This window comes from Equus caballus, chromosome 20, assembly GCF_041296265.1.
Source record: "Equus caballus isolate H_3958 breed thoroughbred chromosome 20, TB-T2T, whole genome shotgun sequence".
In the NCBI taxonomy this organism is placed as follows: domain Eukaryota; kingdom Metazoa; phylum Chordata; class Mammalia; order Perissodactyla; family Equidae; genus Equus; species Equus caballus.
Genome location: NC_091703.1, coordinates 5,161,273 through 5,182,569, shown reverse-complemented (window position 1 = coordinate 5,182,569; position 21,297 = coordinate 5,161,273). Strand labels below are relative to the sequence as shown.

General features: G+C 50.8%; 2 protein-coding genes across 3 annotated transcripts in view; one reads left to right on the top strand and one right to left on the bottom strand.

Annotated features, from left to right (window-relative positions):
• Positions 1-9,960: 9,960 nt before the first annotated feature.
• TUBB2A (tubulin beta 2A class IIa) lies at positions 9,961-14,111 on the top strand. Its single transcript, XM_005603535.4, has 4 exons — positions 9,961-10,296; positions 11,577-11,685; positions 12,034-12,144; positions 12,853-14,111. The coding sequence occupies exons 1-4, from the start codon at positions 10,240-10,242 to the stop codon at positions 13,911-13,913; spliced, it is 1,338 nt and encodes a 445-aa protein (XP_005603592.1). The 5' UTR covers positions 9,961-10,239; the 3' UTR covers positions 13,914-14,111.
• A 438-nt stretch (positions 14,112-14,549) lies between these two features.
• The window catches only part of BPHL (biphenyl hydrolase like), a 30,741-nt gene continuing 23,993 nt past the window's right edge, over positions 14,550-21,297 (bottom strand). For both annotated transcript variants that reach the window (XR_011429837.1, XM_023624368.2), the window contains one exon: positions 14,550-14,925. Coding sequence is in view for 1 of the 2 variants with exons in the window: in XM_023624368.2 (XP_023480136.2) it covers positions 14,838-14,925 (88 nt within the window). In the remaining variant the exon portion in view is untranslated. The remainder of the gene's footprint in view (positions 14,926-21,297) is intronic.

The following is a 21,297-nucleotide window of genomic DNA, read 5'->3' as shown; positions in this document are numbered from 1 at the left end:
TCCACTGCCCTGAGCCTTGCTCCCAGGCTCCTTCCCACTCTTCCCGACCCGTCCCCTGCTGTGGTCAGTGGCTGGAGGCCAGTATGGACGTCACTGGCATAACACTATGCTGCTTGGGGGGCTGGGTGGGGTTTGTGCCAGGAGACATTGATCCCTGAAGGCAGCCACAGGGCAGGTTCCGACTGGTCCTCAGATCTGCCAGGACCCATCCATCAGCTGGGATACTGCGACCTTCAGCCCTGCCTGGGGGTGACAGCCTCCCCAGGACCCACTGGCATTGCCTAGAAGGGGATCCGCTGCCACCCTCCTCCCTCAGTGCCCCTCCCAGCTTTTCAGTCAATCGCCATAACATGGCCGATGCTCTGCGGATTTCCAAGCTCCTCAGCAGCAGCTGCTGGAGCACCAGGGGCTGCAGCTATCTGGTCAGTCCAGAGCTCCTGAACAGTCTGACCACAGCAACCGCTGTTCCAAGGACACGAGGAAGAAAAGGGCTATCCTTCCTGACATTTAGAGGGCCAGGCCATTATGCGATTCCTTCTTTTCCTTTCCAGTTTTGGGAGGTCATCAGTGATGAGCATGGGATCGACCCCACTGGCAGTTACCATGGAGACAGTGACTTGCAGCTGGAGAGAATCAATGTGTACTACAACGAAGCCGCTGGTGACTATTTGAATGTTTTTGCCCAGTCACCCTTGCTTTCCATACTGCTATGTGGCAGACACAATGTACTAGGAACACACAAATGACGAAGAAATGCTTCTTGTGTTCATTTTAAATGTCAGCTGCTAAAAAATACACTTTATAGTTCCTTCAGACTCCTGCATGTTTGCCATGACTAAGCATGCTCATTACCTCTGTTTTTCCAGAGCAGAAAAGCTCCTCTCTTCTTTCACTTTTGTCTCAGATACTGGGATTTTCTCTAATGGATTCTGCAGTGAGAGTCGCAGAGAGCACAACCTTGTCTGTGATCTCTTGCCAACTCCCTTAAGTCTGGCTCTTTTCCCCACAGGTAACAAGTACGTCCCTCGGGCCATCCTGGTGGATCTGGAGCCGGGCACCATGGACTCGGTCAGGTCTGGACCATTCGGCCAGATCTTCAGGCCAGACAACTTTGTGTTCGGTATGTAATCACGGTCAGTGGGCACTGGCTGCGTGAGTCTCCTTCCTCCTGACACTGTGGAGATCACGGCTCTTAGTGTTGAATGCCGAGGTGGAGACCGTGTGTCCACAGACGACAGCCCTGAGTCCTGGCCTAATGCCACCCAGTTCACAGTGGCCACTTCTCTGGTCACTGTCTGGACAGCTCAGAGAACAGTGCCAGCCTGCAGAGGGCTGCTGTAGCCCTCCCACCACAGAGCAGCCTGTGAAGGGCTAGGAACAGAGAGCAACGCAAAGGCTTCCAACAGGAGTGAATAGGCTACTGGTGATCTCAGAGGACCGGTGACAACCAGTAAGCAGTTCAAGAAGCAAAGGCCAAAGGCCGGGTTTGGGCCAGAAGTTGAGACAGCTGACTTGTCCTCTGATCGCATTTGCCTTCGCCCCTGCCTAATTGTCCCTAATTTAAGAATACTGAACGCAGACCTGCACAAACTGGTCGTGAACATGGTGCCCTTCCCCAGCGCCAGGCCCTGAGGGGCCCGAGCTCACCTCGTAGATAGAATGGCCTTCCCTACTGCCCAAATGCTAACAGCAGAGCGACAGGAAGGGTGAGACGGTTCTTTGCAGCCCCACAAAGAAGCAGGACAGCGTCATATGAGTCACCAGTATGATGAGGCTGCCCAGAAGCTGACGTGGTCAGAGCTGCATTTATTATAGCTCTCAATCAAGAACAACCCAACTAGTTCTGAATCCAATGCCTGCTACATCATAAAGGACTCAAAATTATGTGTTTTTTTTGGGGGGGGGGGGTGTCCAGGAAGAGACTGGAAATGTTTAGTTAGTGAAGAGAACACTTGGGAGCATGAAAATTGCAGGTATCTGAAAAGTATGGAGATGTCGTCAGCTAAGGAGCCAAACTAGGACGAGTGCTAAACAGTATGTGTGCACAGATGTGGAGGAACTTCCTAACAAGTGTCTGGGAGCAGACACCGTTGGTACCGGCCCGTGTTCCTCTGACACTCACTCTTCCCAGACCCCCTACGGCAAGTCCTGCCTGAACCTCCTTTTTGGAAGGAGGACCTATTCAATGACGGACTGGAGCTGAATATCTCAGCTTCCCTGCCTCTCCGTGGAACGGCTCCGATGACAGTCTTCCTCATCGCTTCCAGATTTCCCAGCGTGGAGCCCTGTGCCCACAGCAGTGACCTGCTCACCAATGCAGCCTCTTGACTTCCTTCTCTTTCCCAGCTCAGTTCCCCACTACTCTCCTGCTGCTTCCCTGTTTAGCCCCTAATAAACTTCCACTCCAATCCCTGTCTCAGGTCTGCTTCTGGAGACCCATCTAAGACACTCACCAAAGAGGAGATGAGGTAGTCGTTTTCTATTGCTGTGTAACAAGTTAACGCAAACTCAGCGGCTTAGCACATCACAAGCATCTTACGGTTCCCGTGGTCAAGAATCTGGCAAGGCAGGTCCTCTGCTCGGGGCCTCACAAGGCTGACCCTCCCAGGCTGCTCCAGCTGGAGTGCAAGGTCCCCTTCCACACCCCTCAGGTGGTGGGCAGAATCTAAATCCTCACCGTCGTTGGTCTGAGGACCCTGTTTGCTTGCTGACTGTTGATCAGAGGCTGTTGTCTGCTTCTAGAGGCCGCCTGCCATTCCCTGCCGCGTGGTCCTCTTCACAATATGGTAGCCGCTCCTGCAAGGCCAGCAGGCGAGTGTCTCCACTGCTTTCAAATTCTGGGGTCCTCTTCCGCCACCAGCTGGAGAAAAATCTCTGCTTTGAAAGGGCTCATGTGATTAGCGATGACCCAGATCATCTCCCTATTTTAAGGTCAACGGATTTGGGACCTTAATTACACCTGGAAAACCTCATTACAGCAGTACCTAGATTAGTGTTCGATTGAACAACCGGGAAAAGATGTGCACACACCAGGCCCAGGTGAGTCTCAGGGCCATCTTCGAATCCGGCCTGCCTGCCACAGATGGATAGTTTGGGGAGTGGGAAGAACATGGTCCTTGGAACATCCGGTTCCAATACCTGACACCGTGTTCACACAGTAAGTGATTGTCTACTTACTAGTTGTATGGCTCTGGGCAAGCATTTTAATTTCTCTGAGCCTTAGCTTCTCATTCCAGAAATTGGTGATAATAGTACCTGCTTCAGAGAATCATTGTAAGGATGAAATCAAATAAGATATGTAAAGTCCTTGTCACGAAATAGTGCGACAATCAGCGCTGTAGTGAGCACCCCATGAAGGAAAGCGTTCAAGTACAGGCTCTATGACATCTTGTCGGGAATTCTCACGGCGGGACCAAGATAGATCCATTTTGGAATATCTTTTAATTTTGGAATATATGATTTTCAGGTCCCTTTGACCACAGAAGTCTATGGTTCTACGTGAACATTCTTGGAAGAATTAATATCCTTACTCATCAGAATAAGGCCCTACTTGATTGGTGTTAGATTATTTCCTTGGTACAGACTTTTATAAGCAGCTGGAGCCCATGCGCTCAAACTGGGAAAAAGAATCAAAAATGAAACTTAGCCACCCTTACAATTTCACTTAGGACTAGTTCAAGCTCAGGAAGGTAAATTTGCAATTGCAGGCAGCTTTCTGGGGCAGCCTACAGGGCAGAGGTCCCGTTCTCGCTCCCTCTGACTTGTGCTTCCTGGTTACCTTGTCTTGCTTTCCCATCACTTCCTTCAGCCCAGATGCAATATTGGATGGCAGGTTCTGGTCCTGGCATTAATCTCCCGTCAGACTTGACACTCATTTGTTGACTCAGCTCCTGAAGTTGCTGAGTCGCTTTCCTGCCTCACTTTTCCCCGACTCAGCCTGTGCTCTCCCCACTAGGGATGGCCTCAGCCCGTGCCTGCTTTTCAGCTTCACTTTTCCAGCATCAGTACCGGTATCTCCCTGGGATCCATATGCTTCATTAATCACAAAACTATCCAACCTTAAAAGTCATCTGTGAATCAGGACAGTATACAAGTATTCCATGAGTTAACAAAAATTTGACTTTGAAACACTGTATACACAGAAACTTCTCATTGTACATTGCTCATCTATCCTATCATTCACCAAAAGGCCTAACTCTACCCTCTTCCCTCAAACAGGTACGGCAACCAAGCTGTCCTTGGCCAGTGCGCCCCCTTCTGGCCAACGAGGGAAAATGACTGACCCAAGATGTCTCCTCACCACCTCCCTGGCTTCCCCGCATCTCAAACATCTTCTGAGGTCTCGACAACTAGTAAGGACTGTGCCAGCCAAGCCTGATAGTAAAATTTCCCTTGCTGATGAGAGGAGAGGAGTGGAAGTAACAAATATTCCTAACCCAGAAAAGAAGGACATTGGCAGCATGTCACACAAGCAAAATTTGGTATAATTAAACAACAAATTTAACAAAATTCATCCACCACATATTTGAAATGATGCCTATTACTATTTCTGCACTACATGACAATTAGGCATAAATAATAACTGACTATACATAAGTAGCAGTATTTCTACATAGTCAAATGAAGTATTTCTGGGATCTAGTTGGGAACAAAGGAGGGAGCCATAAGAACAGGAAACAATTTGGGGCTTTCTCTGAGGACTCCTGGTGGCACAACTGAGGCCCCAGGAGACTGGCTTTTTACATATCTTAAATGCTCTAGGCCCAATGAACACTTTTAAAACAGTACCTCAATATTATTTTATAGCTAAAAAAGGGCACTTCACATTTCGAGCGCATTTTTCCCTAGGTATTTTATGAGGCTCGTGGTGGTTGCTCGTTGCACCGCTGCAAAGACCGTCCTCAGGAGAGCTGCGCAGGCCGCGCTGGCGCGGGGGCAGGCACGGGGACACGTCGTGCCACAGGCTCACACGCGGGCAGCCGGGACGGGGCACTGCCAGGGCACCGAGCCCCTCCCGGGAGAGCGGAGCGGGGCGAGGGGGCGACAGAGGAGAGGAGGGCTGAGCTGCCGGGCCGGGACCACCCGGGCGCGCCCCCGCTCCCGCCGCGCCCATTGCGAGCCTCTCGGCAGCACACTTTCAGCAGAGGCAGAGTCATCCTGCTCCGCGCATCTACCCGGCTTCGTCTCCACCCGGAGGAAACGCTGACGGCAAACCTTCCGCGATTGCTCCTTGCCGTGAAAGTGAACGAGAAGGAACCTCGAGGTCCGAGCTTCCGAGACAAGGAGCAGCACCTCTTCTGCACCAGGGCTGGCCCCGCTCAAATTCTTTGGCAACTCAGATTTTTGTGAGAAAAGTGTGTATTCAGAAAATAGGTGGCGAGGGAGGCAGAATGTCAGAAATCGGGGGCCACAGGCTGTCGGTTCCACGGCTCCTCCAGGGGCCAGTCCAGGCCTGTGCCCTGCCCCGGGGCGTGCTCGGCTCAGGACCAGCCTGCGGGGCGTGAGGACCCTCGCTGACCTGCAGACCCTCAGGGTTCGGGTGGGAGGAAGAGCCCCAAACGGGGCCTGCGCTCACGCTTCCAGTTGTGCTGCTTGTTCCTCCCCCGACAGCGCCCTTCCTTGCTGAGGACAACCTCCTGGACTGGAAGTCAGCACGATCATACGGAGGGGTGTACACAATATTATGGGGCACAAAGAAGGGGCATCCCAGAGAAAGGGCATTGGAGCTGAGCTCTAATTTATGGAGAACTCCCAGGAAGGAAGGAAGGAAGGAAGGAAGGATGCAGGAATACCAACTGTGATAGCTAAGATTTATATACCACTTACTATGGGTCAGGTGGGATTCTAAGTACTTTCACACAATAATTCATTTAATCCTTGTAACAACCCCAGGAGGTACATCCTATTGTTATTCCCACTTTACAGATGAGGCAATTGAGGCACAGAGAGGTTAAGTAACTTGCCCCAGGTCACACAGCCAACCACTCTGTCCAGGGCCCCTGCCCTTAACCACTCAGGGACTGTGGGGAAGGGGGCTGAACGAATGAGGGGAAATCCACTCCAGTCATGTGCCAGCCCTGGCCATGCGAAGCGCAGCTTCCTCAAGAATTTGGTATGGCCCAAGCACTCTAGGTTCTGGGGAAATGGTAGCAGTTGGGAGAAGTTTACAGATGTCTGAGAATTTGTGAGCTTATGTCTGATTCAAATCACGGCATAAGAAAGTAGAGTAGTTCTTTATTCCTGATGTGGAAGACAAAAATAATTGAAATTATGTTAAAAAGGAACAAACAGAAACACCCATGAAAACAACCCATGAAAAGGAAAAATAAGGAAGATAACACATCAAACACGAATAGTGGAAAAAATACATCTAGAGAAGAGTGGAAAGACATGCTTGTGTTTTTTAGTATTTTCTAAATATTTTAACTTTGTAACCAGAACATACATATGCATTCTTACCACAATAAGAATATATATGTATATTACACACACATACACATATGTATTTTTCAATTTTGAAAGATCCAGATCGACAATTCTGGTAAAAATACTGCAATACTGGGACATGAAACATTCCAGAAAGTGGCTGAAAAATACTACTATATATTTACTCCAAATTATTATTGTCTGGTGCAAAATTTACCAGCTTTGGTGGAGCTGACATTTGCAAGGTAAATTAAATTGGGGTTGAGACTGTTTATACATTAGGCAGCCTTTTTAAAAAAAGAAGCATCTTAGACGCTTTAAGCAAAATTCCTCCATCTTTGTAAAGAGATGCTTGCATTAAGAGCCTGAAAATGTGCACTCCCAGTGGGAGAGCAGGCAGGGCTGTTTTAGGTGAGTTCTGAGGGAGAGAGCAATCGGGGTGCCTCTTACCCCGGGCCTGCTCTGAGGGCACGAACAGATAGGAGGTGAGACTGTTTCGGAATAACTCAGACAATTTCACTGCTGGGACGGTTCTTGGGTTTCCATTATTCTACAGAGGAAACTGATGTTCTCAAAATTTCAGGACCCCAGCTAAACACATTTCCACTAGACCCTGCCTGGCCCTTTAGAGAGGACATCTGTTACCAGCAGTCACCCACCTCGCAGCAGCACGTGATCAGAGGGCGCTCACTGGAGCCCTCTCACTGAGGCATGAGGGGAGAAAGGGCAGGCCGAGGGAAGGGGGATGCAGAGGCCTTTTGTAAAAGGCATGGCCGCCTTCTACCAGGAATCCACGCCTGCCCTCTCCCGTCTGGATTTTGTCATCATCACTCAAGGTGCCTTCAGGGTAGGGGCGGCTCAAACACTGTCGGTGACATCAGGTCTAAAGCAGGAAATGACATGTGGCAGGAGGATGTTGGCTCCCCTCCCCCATCAAGCTGCCCAACAGCCAGAAGAGCTGCTCCTTCAGACACTGAAGCAGGAAAAAAGAGGGGGAGGAAACCACCTTGTCCCCGAAGCTCCCCCAAAGCCCCCACGCCAGGGCAGGGGAGGGTTGGTGGGCTCCCTTGCCCCCTGCTATTATCTGCACCGGTGCTGTGCAGAACAGCACTGCTGTGTGACGGCGCGGTGGTGTTCTGGGTGCGCACACGGTGGAGGAGAGCAGGAGCTCACAGCTCTCGGATGAGTCACTGTAGGTTGGGCAGGCATTATTTTAAAATCTGCCTGTGCGTGTCTCTGATTATATACTAACAGACAGGAGGGCTGGGTGCTGAGGGAGAGGCGGGCAAATGAGTAAGCAGGCTGGGGTGCATCTGGGGTGCATATCAGGTGGCAGAAGGTGGCAGCCTTGGGAAGAGCATTTGCTGCCAGAATCCACAGAGCAGGCCGTCCTCAGGTGCCTGGGCCTGCTGTAATCAATGCTGTCATTGATTTACTGACTGCACATTCACCAAACATTCAGTTCACAGACACTGTCCTCTTCACAACGTAATAAGAACAGATGTCCATGTTTCAGATACGGTAATAGCGGCTGAGAGAAGTTAGGTCACTTGCTTAACAGCCCAATCAGGACACAAGAGAGTATGCAAATTCCATGAGGGTGGTCTGGCCTTCCACAGGCAGGGAAGTGCCCACCTATTAGGGTCCCTATGTCCCCAGTATCATCCCTTCCAGGTCTCATCCTCTGCTCCTGTTTGACCCCAAATTTCCATTTGAATGAAAAAACAAAGGCCAAGAGGCAATCACCTCCAGAAAATAAATCTTTGTGGAACCCGGTCATCACTGAAGCTCTTCTGGAGAGGTTCTGGAAGGTTCCAGCTGGTCATGAAGAGCCCAAGATGTGGGAGTTGGGGGAAGGGGTTGAGAGAAGTGGATGCTGAGCCCTAGGAACCGGGAACACAATCAGTGGGATGCCCTGTGCAGTGGAGGCCCAGCAGCATGGGGAGGGGAGACTAGAGAGTTTAGGAGACCCATCCCCAGCCTGAGAGCCAGCACCAGGCACTTGCCTGCGTGCTGGGAGGACCCTGAAGGACAGGCTTCCTAAAGCAGGGGTGATGAAGCGGCGAGTTGGTCTGCCTCTCATATATGCCCACTATCAACACAGCAAATAGCCCTAATACCTATAGTGACAGCATTGCCTTGGGTTTTATGGCTGTGTTTTTGCTCCATAAACTCAATCCGCTTTGATATAGAGCTTCTCATTTCCTACGCACAAAGCTGGCTGCTGGGCACCTATAATTATCATCATTTTATAGTTGGAGAAACTGGCCCCAGAGAGGAAAAGGAAGATGCCCTGGGAAACAAGAGTAGGCCCCACATCCCTGCTCACCCAGCCCACTGTCACATCTTCTTTGAGAATAACAAGGGTGGGTCTTACCTCACCCTGACCAAGCCTTTAAAATCCATCTGGGCTTTGCCTTTGTAGAAGGGATCCGGGTGCCCTCACTTACCGGCTTTGTGGCTAGTCACTCTGAGCCTCCTTCTCCAAGCTGTGAGACTGGGATAGTAATAATGTTCACTCTGGAACAGCGCTGTTCCACGGAAGTACAGCGTGAGACACACAGGTAATCTAAAGTTTTCTAGTAGTCACTACTAGTCTAGCAGGCATTTTAAAAAGTTAATAGAAAAGCACTTTGAAATTGGATATAATTTCAAAAATATATCCAAAATATTATTTTGATATGTAATCGAGATAGATAAACAATTAGCACTAATGGAATATTTTACATTCTTTTAACTTACTGGGTCCATGAAATTCGATGAGTATTTTACACTTAAAGCGAGTCTCTGCTCCGACTACGCACGTTTCAAGCGTGCAATAGCTACCTGTGGCCGGTGGCCTCTGGACCGGGCCGTGCAGCGCTATACGGCTGCCGTGAGGGTTAGGCGACAAGGCGTGTGAGGCACACGTACATGGGCTGACCCGTGGCTATTATATTCTGACACACGCATGCACGTGGAATCTTCCACATTTAAGTGGCCTTTACAAGGACCCAAGACCCAAAGCAGACATGAGACACATCCTGCGCCGAGTGACTTCTGCGAGCCCCTCCCAAAGCGACCATCTTCCTCACACGTAGAAGCGAAAAGCCGCCCAACCTGCCATTCTTGCTTTCCTTGAAGACAGCCGCCCAGCCCCTCTCACCTGGGACCCCGACTCCTCCTCACCCTGCACCTCCTCCTGGCGTTTATACTCGCCGCGAATTCCCACCCGGAATAGAAAGAACGAGGCTCGGGGTCCAGGACTGTGCCCAGGATGTGGAAACCCTTAGAGAACAGCTGTGGACTCCAGTGAAAATTCTGGGCTCCCTACTCCAAAAGGGTATTCGACGCCTCTCGCCCTCCCCCAGGAGCCGAGGACCCTGTTTGGAGGCAGCCCCTCCCCCTGGTTCCAGCACCCCGGGCTCCAGCCCTCTTCGGGGATCCAGAGTGGCCCGACTGAGCGCTGGACCCCCGACCCGGGGCAGGGGTGGGGCCGTACCCAGGGATGGGGCGAGGGCGCCTGCAGGGCGTGCCGGCTGCCGGGGCTGGGCGGGCCGGCGGGACCCGGACTGCGGGGCGCTGGGCTGCATCGCCCCCGCACCTCGCACCGCGCCCCGGCTCCCCCTCGCGGTGCCGCAGTCCCGCCGCGCCGCCCCCCGCGGTCCCGCCCGCCATTACGTCACTGCGGGCCGGCGGGGGAGGGGGCGGGTCCCGTCATATAAAGGGCTGAGCTGGGGGGAGGTGGCAGGTCTCTGCGCTCCTGAGTCGGCCGGTCAGCGCTCGCGCACAGCTCCGAGGGCCAGCGCCTCCACCCGCTCCGCAGCCGGCACCATGCGCGAGATCGTGCACATCCAGGCGGGCCAGTGCGGCAACCAGATCGGCGCCAAGGTGGGCGCGCCGCGGGGAGGGGGCGACGGCCCCGAGGGTGCGGGCCGGGCCGGGCCGGGGCAGCGGGTCCCGAGGGCGCAGGCCAGGACTGGAGGGAGGTGGCTGCGGCCCGCCTGCCGGGTGGCGCATTCCTGGCGCGGCTGCCGGGCGGGGCCCAGGAAGCCGCACAACCTGCCACTGTGCGCGCGGCGCCGCAGCTGTGTGTGCTTTTCATCGAGGCCCCTTGAAATCTCCTTCGGACACGGACCTTCTGGGGGACGTAGTTGGCATTTCCCTGGGTGTATTAGTCTCTGAAATTTGGATGGGGCTATGGTCATATTAATCCAGTGGCTTCTTGTGGAGATCAATTTATATATTTTTGTCTATGGTTTTAATGAAAAAATGCAGTGTCATTGGGTAACAGATGTCATGGAGGCTTCTCGTTGGGTTTCGAAGACGTGAACCTTAGATAATTTCCCATCTAGACGTAAAGATGTTCAGTGTCAGAGTCTGGCTTCCGGTCGCGGGGCAGCAGGTGACCGCGTTGGCTGTGACTACAGACCGCAGTGGGCCAGGCAGGAGCGGGCATGGTGCATGGGTGTGGGCGGGCGCCTGGACAAGGACGTGGTCTCTTTCAGAACCGCCATATTGCCCACCCCAACCTCCCCGCCCCCTTTCCTGCTGCCAATTCACAATGGAGTTTGCAACCTCACCAGGGCCAGCTCCATCCACTGCCCTGAGCCTTGCTCCCAGGCTCCTTCTTACCCTTCCCCACCCATCCCCTGCTGTGGTCAGTGGCTGGAGGCCAGTATGGATGTCACTGGCATAACACTATGCTGCTTGGGGGGCTGGGTGGGGTTTGTGCCAGGAGACATTGATCCCTGAAGGCAGCCACAGGGCGGGTTCCACCTGGTCCTCAGATCTGCCAGGACCCATCCATCAGCTGGGATACTGCGACCTTCAGCCCTGCCTGGGGGTGACAGCCTCCCCAGGACCCAGTGGCATTGCCTAGAAGGGAACCCTCTGTGCCCACCCCCGCCCCCCCCCCCCCCCGCCCCCACTTCAGTGCCCCTCCCAGCTTTTCAGTCAATCGCCATAACATGGCCGATGCTCTGCGGATTTCCAAGCTCCTCAGCAGCAGCTGCTGGAGCACCAGGGGCTGCAGCTATCTGGTCAGTCCAGAGCTCCTGAACGGTCTGACCACAGCGACCGCTGTTCCAAGGACACGAGGAAGAAAAGGGCTATCCTTCCTGACATTTAGAGGGCCAGGCCATTATGCGATTCCTTCTTTTCCTTTCCAGTTTTGGGAGGTCATCAGCGATGAGCATGGGATCGACCCCACTGGCAGTTACCATGGAGACAGTGACTTGCAGCTGGAGAGAATCAATGTGTACTACAACGAAGCCGCTGGTGACTATTTGAATATTTTTGCCCAGTCACCCTTGCTTTCCATACTGCTATGTGGCAGACACAATGTACTAGGAACACACAAATGACGAAGAAATGCTTCTTGTGTTCATTTTAAATGTCAGCTGCTAAAAAATACACTTTATAGTTCCTTCAGACTCCTGCATGTTTGCCATGACTAAGCATGCTCATTACCTCTGTTTTTCCAGAGCAGAAAAGCTCCCCTCTTCTCTCACTTTTGTCTCAGATACTGGGATTTTCTCTAATGGATTCTGCAGTGAGAGTCGCAGAGAGCACAACCTTGTCTGTGATCTCTTGCCAACTCCCTAAGTCTGGCTCTTGTCCCCACAGGTAACAAGTACGTCCCTCGGGCCATCCTGGTGGATCTGGAGCCGGGCACCATGGACTCGGTCAGGTCTGGACCATTCGGCCAGATCTTCAGGCCAGACAACTTTGTGTTCGGTATGTAATCACGGTCAGTGGGCACTGGCTGCGTGAGTCTCCTTCCTCCTGACACTGTGGAGATCACGGCTCTTAGTGTTGAATGCCGAGGTGGAGACCGTGTGTCCACAGACGACAGCCCTGAGTCCTGGCCTAATGCCACCCAGTTCACAGTGGCCACTTCTCTGGTCACTGTCTGGACAGCTCAGAGAACAGTGCCAGCCTGCAGAGGGCTGCTGTAGCCCTCCCACCACAGAGCAGCCTGTGAAGGGCCAGGAACAGAGAGCAACGCAAAGGCCTCCAACAGGAGTGAATAGGCTACTGGTGATCTCAGAGGACCGGTGACAACCAGTAAGCAGTTCAAGAAGCAAAGGCCTTTTTGAGACAGCTGACTTGTCCTCTGATCACATTGTGCCTTCGCCCCTGCCTGTTAATTGTCCTTAATTTAAATATTTACAGCAGGTTCTCTGTTCTTAGTTAAAGCCGGTTGGGTTTTGTTAAACCATCTTCTTGCTCTATTAATAACCTCATATAAACTAAACTTATTTTCTATTTTGTTATGATCCCAAGTGTTTTTGAAGGTCACAGTTATATAGGAAATTTTTCTATAGGTAAATAAGAGTATCTACAAGAGAAGCATCTGCCACTCCAAGACTAGTCCAGAGTCAAAAGGACAGAAGTTGGCATTCCTTATGTTACAGTGTCTAATGTCTCCTTTCCCTGTGGCAGGCCAGAGTGGTGCCGGAAACAACTGGGCCAAGGGCCACTACACAGAGGGAGCCGAACTGGTGGATTCGGTCCTGGACGTGGTGAGGAAGGAGTCAGAAAGCTGTGACTGTCTGCAGGGCTTCCAGCTGACCCACTCGCTGGGGGGTGGCACTGGGTCCGGGATGGGCACACTGCTCATCAGCAAGATCCGGGAGGAGTACCCAGACCGCATCATGAACACCTTCAGCGTGATGCCCTCGCCCAAGGTGTCAGACACGGTGGTCGAGCCCTACAATGCCACCCTCTCTGTCCACCAGCTGGTGGAAAACACAGATGAGACCTACTCCATTGACAATGAGGCCCTGTATGACATCTGCTTCCGCACCCTGAAACTGACCACCCCCACGTACGGAGACCTCAACCACCTGGTGTCGGCCACCATGAGCGGCGTCACCACCTGCCTGCGCTTCCCAGGCCAGCTGAACGCAGACCTGCGCAAACTGGCCGTGAACATGGTGCCCTTCCCCCGCCTGCACTTCTTCATGCCCGGCTTCGCCCCGCTGACCAGCCGCGGCAGCCAGCAGTACCGGGCCCTGACGGTGCCCGAGCTCACCCAGCAGATGTTCGACTCCAAGAACATGATGGCCGCCTGCGACCCCCGCCACGGCCGCTACCTCACCGTGGCTGCCATCTTCCGAGGCCGCATGTCCATGAAGGAGGTGGACGAGCAGATGCTCAACGTGCAGAACAAGAACAGCAGCTACTTCGTCGAGTGGATCCCCAACAACGTGAAGACGGCCGTGTGCGACATCCCGCCGCGCGGCCTCAAGATGTCCGCCACCTTCATCGGCAACAGCACGGCCATCCAGGAGCTGTTCAAGCGCATCTCGGAGCAGTTCACGGCCATGTTCCGGCGCAAGGCCTTCCTGCACTGGTACACGGGCGAGGGCATGGATGAGATGGAGTTCACCGAGGCCGAGAGCAACATGAACGACCTGGTGTCCGAGTACCAGCAGTACCAGGACGCCACGGCCGACGAACAAGGGGAGTTTGAGGAGGAGGAGGGCGAGGATGAGGCTTAAGAACTTCTCAGATAAATCGTGCACTCTTAGTGAACTGTCGTTGTCCTCAATCACGCATGGTCTTTCTATTTGTATACTATGGTGCTCAGTTTTGCCCCTGTCAGAAATTCACACTGTTGATGTAATAATGTGGAACTCCTCTAAAAATTATAGTATTGTCTAAGATATCTATACTAATAAAAAAGCATGTGTCCAGAACTTTGTGGTCTCTCTATTCTTTCACTAAATATTTCTTAAATGTTTCTTGGTTTAGTAATTTTAACGAAATAGCATTTCTAATTTAATATTTTTAATTAATAGCCTTTCTGCTCTTTTAGTAAAGACAGATAAGACGGTTTTTCATCTTCAGTGGCCCAAAGCATTAAAGTAGAGGGATCCAGTAAATGACTCCAGGACTGAAGACATTTGAGGATAAGGTATACCTTCTTCCCTATTTGCTGCAGGTCCAGCAACTCTCGTGACAATGTAAAATCAAGGAACCTAGGCAAGGACTTGTTTCTCTGCTTCTCTTTTAGCAATGTGATAAGTACAAATAAAAAGACCAGTGAAGGATTGTACCTCTCAGATAAAAGTTACAGCATAAAGGTGAAGTGTCCTATAGTAGCAGTCATGAGCAGCACAAATATTCACCTTAGATTTATTGCAAAGTAAAAATCATGATAGAAATTTATTTAAGACAATGGTAGAAATTCACAACTCAATGTTACAAAATCAGATTTAATTTTCGTGTCTATTACAGCTGGAGGCTGTTTTCAGTGCGCCATTATTCGTAGTGGATGAGCGGTGGGTGTGAAGGGAGGAGCGGCAAGCCCGGGGAAGGCAGGTGGACTGAGGGGTGACTCCAGGCGGGGGGAGCTGCAAAGGCAGCAGCAGGCTCAAGCCCCACAATAAAGATCACCAGGTCACCGGTGCTCAGGCACATTTTCATTGTAGGAAGTCTTCTGCTAACTTGTTGAATTCATTTGCAAAACGTAAGTGCAGGTTGTGCTTGCCTTCTGGCATCAGATGCAACCTAAGGAAAAGAAGCTCGTGATCAACGGTACACCATTTAAAAACCTCTTAACTTCCCTCACATTTCATGGAAATCTAAAGTGGAAAAGTGTCACATTTTTTTCATGACTACTACTGGGGAGACAATGTAAGGTACGTGGTATAAACTTTCCCTAAATATAGACTTAGGAGTGAAAGCACTAACCTGGAGGTTGCCCTCACAGTAACGGAGCACACACACTATTTGGGATTGTATTGTGTAATAAATGGTTTGACTGTAAACCTGACTGAGTAGGGGATGTGATTTGGTGGTTATCTGAAAAAAAAAAATCATTTTAATAAAGCTGATTTTAAGAGAGAAGGTTGGAAAGATGATAAAGATTCAAAACATCCAGAATCCACTGGATTAGAACAAGTGAGCTTCTTGGGGCACCCAGGTAGTGGGAAAACCCAAATCAGGATTCACAGCCACCACCAGCCTGCCTTTCAAGGTTCCCAGTCACCCCGTCATTTGTGAACTGAGTGAGTCTGAACACAAGCCACACCGGGGCAGGGGGTGCTCCTCTGGACTGCGAGGCGGCGGGAGCGGCACCAGCCTCCTTTCCTTTGCAGCTGCCGCAACGTGTCTTTTGTGGCAAACCTCCTGGGGTAGTTCTTCCTTCCAATAGGGTTTTGGTCAAACATGGCTGGTTTGCAATTTCCTTAATAAAGGCAGACTTCTCTGAGTTCTAGAGTTTATTTATTGGCTATAAAAGTACAGAAATAATAAGTTTTAAACAAAGCTTCTAAGATATAAGTGCAACTCAGAGTTGTTCTGTCTACAATGACAACTGGACATTAAAAGGACTATATTGGGGCAAAATGCCAGTTAGCCCCTTGCCTAATTCTCTGATCTTTCCTCACCTGGGGGCTGAGAGCTCTGAGAGCCTCAGTGAGCACTAGAGAGAAAGAAGCTGGGAAGAGAGCTGTCCTTGGATGATGTTGGGCCTCTTGCAACTCAACCACGTGTAGGGTGGGGTGGGGGTATGAGATGATCTATTTGAAAGGAAGATATATTGTTGGCATCTTTCTGAGACCCTTGGGAAAGTTAATAACACCATTAATAAAAACTAGAACATTGCAAATTCAATTTCAATGCTGCTCAGAAAAGAAGGATGAGCTGCACCAACCCCAGAGACAGGATCCCAGATTGCACTATGCAAGGAACGGGGCTTGCAGGGATGCTCAAGGCTGCCATGTTTAGGGAACAGAAAAGACCCAGCTGCCAAGGAGGCTGAAAGGTTATAGAAGGCATGACTGGGCCAAGGTGCATCCCTAATGTGCGCCTAGCTGGATTCTGAAGCAGTGACCCCAGCCTGCCAAACCTAGAGGTCCTCCTTTGTGGACAGCCAAGCTGGTTATCACCTGTCCTACCCTATTTCTACGATTAGCTCAGATTCCTAATCAGGAAGGAGAGACACCAGCTGTGAATTCCCTCAGCCTCAGCGCTGTCTGCACTCTTCCTATAGGAATCTCTAGGCCTCAGGGAAATAAAAACTAGGCCTCCTTCATTAAAAACATGGGACATCTGTTCTGAGGCATCTACATCCAGAACTGCATGAGACTCTGGATAGATCAATAGACGGACAGACAGGTAGATGAGGGTATGAAGAAACTGCTCTTCCCCTTGACCTTTTGGGGGTCATTTCAAGGTCCTTAGTGCACCCTCCTCCTTTAGGTCTGTCACAGAATTCACTATACTTAAAACCTATTGTGCATTCCTCTCTGGGAAGGCACCACACCACACAGACATAAATCTGTAGCTGCCAAGGCCAAGCAGCCACTCTACTGCTGACCTAGATTCTCACCCAATGACAAAAGGATCTAATCACACGCACCATGGACAGTGGTTTTCAAACAATCACATTTCCCAGGAAAATTAGTAGAAGTCCCCCAGCGCCAAACACATGGCTCAGCTGGAAATGAACGGGCCTCTGAGAAGGTAAACACAAGCTCCTATTTGCCGGGGCAGGGTCCTCGTTGCATTTGGCACTTTCAGAAAAAGAGATGGGATTCTAGATCTTTCGAGGAATTAAAATATGTCTAATCTCACAGTGTAAATTCAGTAGTCACTTTACCTCTGTGTAATGCAGTCTTCTAGGATGCTCTTTACGGGCGAGGTGGTGAGGAGGAATGCTGGCCCCACGATGCTACCTTTCCTTCCTCAGTCTGACCTCCTACAGCTTTCACTAAGCTGAGAGCTCCAGACAGGATCAAGGCCACAGTAATGTGCTGTAGACTTTTCACTTCACTTGGATGTGATAAAACTCTTATTTTAGTTATGAAGCCTCTTAGCATTTTCATTTTAATTGAAAACCACAATAAGCTGCTGGTTCTTTGTACCAGAATCTCTTCCATGATGGAAACTGACAACAGTGTGGCCAACAGCCACACTGTCCCTTTCAGGCATCCTTCTGAGGCCATCCAAACCTGGCTGCCCACAACAGTCCCTTTTTAGTCTTTAATTCTTTATTCTCTGCTCCTTCTAGAAAGCCCCATCTAAGAAAAATGTAATGATCGGTGGGTAGGCCACAACCTCCTTCAAGCTGGAAAAGCCGGTGTGGTGGGGACGGGCAGATGGAGCATGGCCCCTGAGCCAGCACCCTCTCCCCTCTCAGCCTGAGAGTTTTTCGGGAATGCTACAGCTTGGAGTGGACTCCTTCTTAGCTGTCAGGGTCTGCAAGATGGGTTCTTCTAACTAGTGTGCGGAGAAGAAAGCCTTGCCAAACCTGCCAGGACTACAGGGACCTTGTCGGGGCCTTCTGACACACTAGAAGCTTTCTTCTGGTCCAGCTGAGTGTAACTGGAGGTGCTATCACAGAGTTAAAGGCATGGGCTTTATGGAGTCAAGATATATCCAGTTTAACTAGCACTGGAACTATACTAAGTTAGATCACCTCCCTAAGCCACAATTCCTCATCTGGAAAATGGGATGGTAATAATATCTACCCCATATTGTATTCTGAAGGTGAAACGAGATAATGCATATAAGGGACACAGCATGGGGTCTTTGGGTACACAGTAAGCACTTAATACATGTTTGCTATTACTTTATTATTCTATTTATACCTCACTTTACAATTTACAAAAGTCCTTATGAAGGTTCTAATTATGTACAGCATATGAATGAAATGCTCCAACCTTGGAGCACAATTTATTTACATTTATTGGCTAACACAGCCAACTCCAATTGGGAGATTCTTACTTTAAGAGAGATTTTACAAAATGCCATGGGTAGGATTTGTCTGGAAAGGATGAGACCCAACTCTCTCGGAAACACAAAGGACTAGTCTAACCCTGCTTGGAGTCGCTCCTGTAACTCAGCAATCAGTGGGGTCCTGAGCTGACTGCCTTCCCTTCAATCCCAGCAACAGGGAGTCAGAGATGAGGAGCTGGACGCAGAATCTGGGAGGAGGAGGGGACGGGAGAGGTAGGGAAAGTCACCTGGGGCAGTTAGCAGAAGGGAGGGCACAGCCGCTGCCCCCCAAGCCTGGAGGTGGTCTACAAGAGGAAGGCAGGGCAGCCGGCCCTCCTTCAGTGTCCACAACCCCCGGGAACCTGGTTCACTTTACTACATGGCTGAAAGGAACCTCTGTCACAGCACAAATCTTTTTCACCTAGGTCAACTCACTTCATTCCTGCTCGTGGTGCGGCTCCTACTGACTTGCTGTGGCAGTCTGGGCCATCTTACCACTGGTGGCACCCCTTGAAGAGCCCAGGAAGCTGCAGAGAGAGGCCTCCCTCCCTTCTGTGGTTCAGCGGACAGCATCCAGCCCACTACTCGGACAGCCCAGGCACGCCCTGCAGTGAACCCACCACTAGACCAACACCCTTGAGGAAAGCAGCCCATGGCCTCCCTGCTGTGATGGTCGGTTTTATGTGTCAAACTGACCAGGCCATAGGTACCCAGGCATTTGGTCAAACATTATTCTGGGTGTTAGTGAGGGCATTTTTGGATGAGATTAACATTTAAGTCAGTAGGCTGAGTAAAGCAGACTGCCCTCCCTAATGTGGGGAGCCTCATCCAATCAGTTGAAGAGCTGAATAGAACAGAAAGACCTGCTCCCCCAGTAAAGAGAATTCCTCCTGCTTGCCTGCCTTTGAACCGGGACATCGGCTTTTCTCTGCCTTCAGGCTCAAACTGAAACCTCAGCCCTTTCTGATTCTCAGGCTTTCAGAGTCAGACTGCAACTACACCATCAGCTCTCCTGGGTCTCCAGCTTGCCAAGTACAGATCTTGGACTTCTAAGCTTCTGTAATTGCATGAGCCAATTCCTTATTCCTTACGGTAAATCAATCAGACTGACTCTCTCTCTCTCTGTCTGTCTCTGTGTGTGTACTGCTGAAACTTGGGACAGAGGGCAACTTGCCTCTGACCTACTATCAAGCTACGCCCTGGCTGTGTCCTGGGCCCCTGATCAGCAATGCCCACACCAGCATTCCATCCACACAAGGCAGCTACTGTGTGGTGAGCTCTTACTAAGTCTTAAATGTACACATACTTCCTCATTCATTACCCCCCAAAATATTTTGAGATGATAGGTATTATCACCCCAATTTTACATGCAAGGAAACAGAGGTACAGAAACATACGTGCACTGCTTAAGCGCACACAGTTAGTGATGGAGCCAGCACTCACACTCGGGTCCATCTGAATCCCTGCTGGTGCTCTTCACCACTCCCACTATGGATGTTGCTCAGGTTCCCGAAATACCGATTCTGGTCTCCAGGCAAGATTCCGTTTCCCACATCTCCCCTAGTTGACACTGATCCTAAGGTGCCGACTCTTTGCACACATGGACTTTACCCCTTGTTCTTTCCCGCCTGGTCTGCTCTCTTGTCCGGGCCCCAGAACACGCAGTAGAAGTCCACACCACACTCTCTGGGCCTGAGTCACCAGACAATGACCCCTGCCCATCCACAGAGACCGGGCCCTGTGTGCCTCTCTTGCTCTCACGTTCTCTTTCTTTCAACATGCTGGGATAGTGTCGCTGTGTTCAACAGGAGGAAAATTAAATTCACATGCTAACAGCTGTTAAAAAGGTATAAATAGAGCTGCATAGCCTTAGACAGATGAGTGAGTGGAGAAGGAGGAAAGATCTCAGTCGCCACCTGCAGGATGAGCACACTTACCAGGCAAAGGAAGGGGGTGAGGGATGCAGCGGGATTCCAGGCAAGGTGCTGGTCATTTGCAGCTGGGTCTACAACCCAGATCCTGACCTCTGCTGGGCCTCTAATTCCTGAGATCTGGGTACCTCCTCAGAAACATACTGTTATGGGCTAAATTGTGTCCCCCCAAAATTCATATGTTGAAGTCCTAACCCCCAGGACCTCAGAGTGTGACCTTATTTGGATAAAAGGTCTTTAAAGAGGTAATTAAGGTAAAATGAGGTCATATGGCTAGGCCCTAATCCAATATGACTGGTGTCCCCTAAGAAGAGATTAGGACACAGACACACACAGAGGGAAGCACAGCTGAAGACACAGGGGGAAGACGGCCATCTACAAGCCAAGGAGAGAGGCCTCACAAGAAATCAGCCTTGCCAACACCTCGATCCCAGACTTCTTTGTCTCCAGAGCTGTGAGAAAATAAATTTCTACTATTCAAGCCCCCAGTCAGTGGTATTTGTTACAGTGGCCCTAGCAGACCAACACAGACTGAGCACACACGTGGCTCAGCTAGCAGAGTAGTCACATCCTCTTGTGAGCTGGCTCAGTCCCACGGCTTCCCAGGGCCTGGCCACCCTGACCTCACAGGGTCTGCTGGGTGCCAACCTTTGCTCAATGCAAAGTCTCTGAAAGGGAGCCAGGGCTGGCGTCGTGGGGATGCATGTCTGGACAGGGGACGCCCAAGCAGAGGCTGGCTGGCCAGGCAGGAGGTGAGCCACGTCAGTGCTTTTCAGCCTAGGAGGGAGGGCTGGATGCTAAGGGGACACACAGGGGCCGGGTCTGCTCCCCATCACTGCTGTAATCAGAGCAGCTCTTATTCTATGTTTTATATCTTGGACTTCTGCACAGGAATTTATTAGGAAGAAAGGTTCCAGCACCTAAAAACAAATTTCAAAACCACTGAACTTGAGAGATCTCTAAGGCCTCTTTGCTTCCAAGAGATTCTATCATCTTCTCCCACAGGAAAAAGAGAGAGAGACAAATTAACCTAAGCAGGAAGCAGCAGGCCTGCCAAACAACCCCACCCTTCAGACCGCCATATGTTTCACACATATCTACCTGCTGGTAAAATCTGTGAAGGAATGGCCTGTGTCTTGAAGTTGAATTATAAATGCACCAGGCAAGGGAATGAAGTGTCAACTTCACTGGAAGCTTGCTACACTCTGAGTTCATTTCCTGTGGTCGA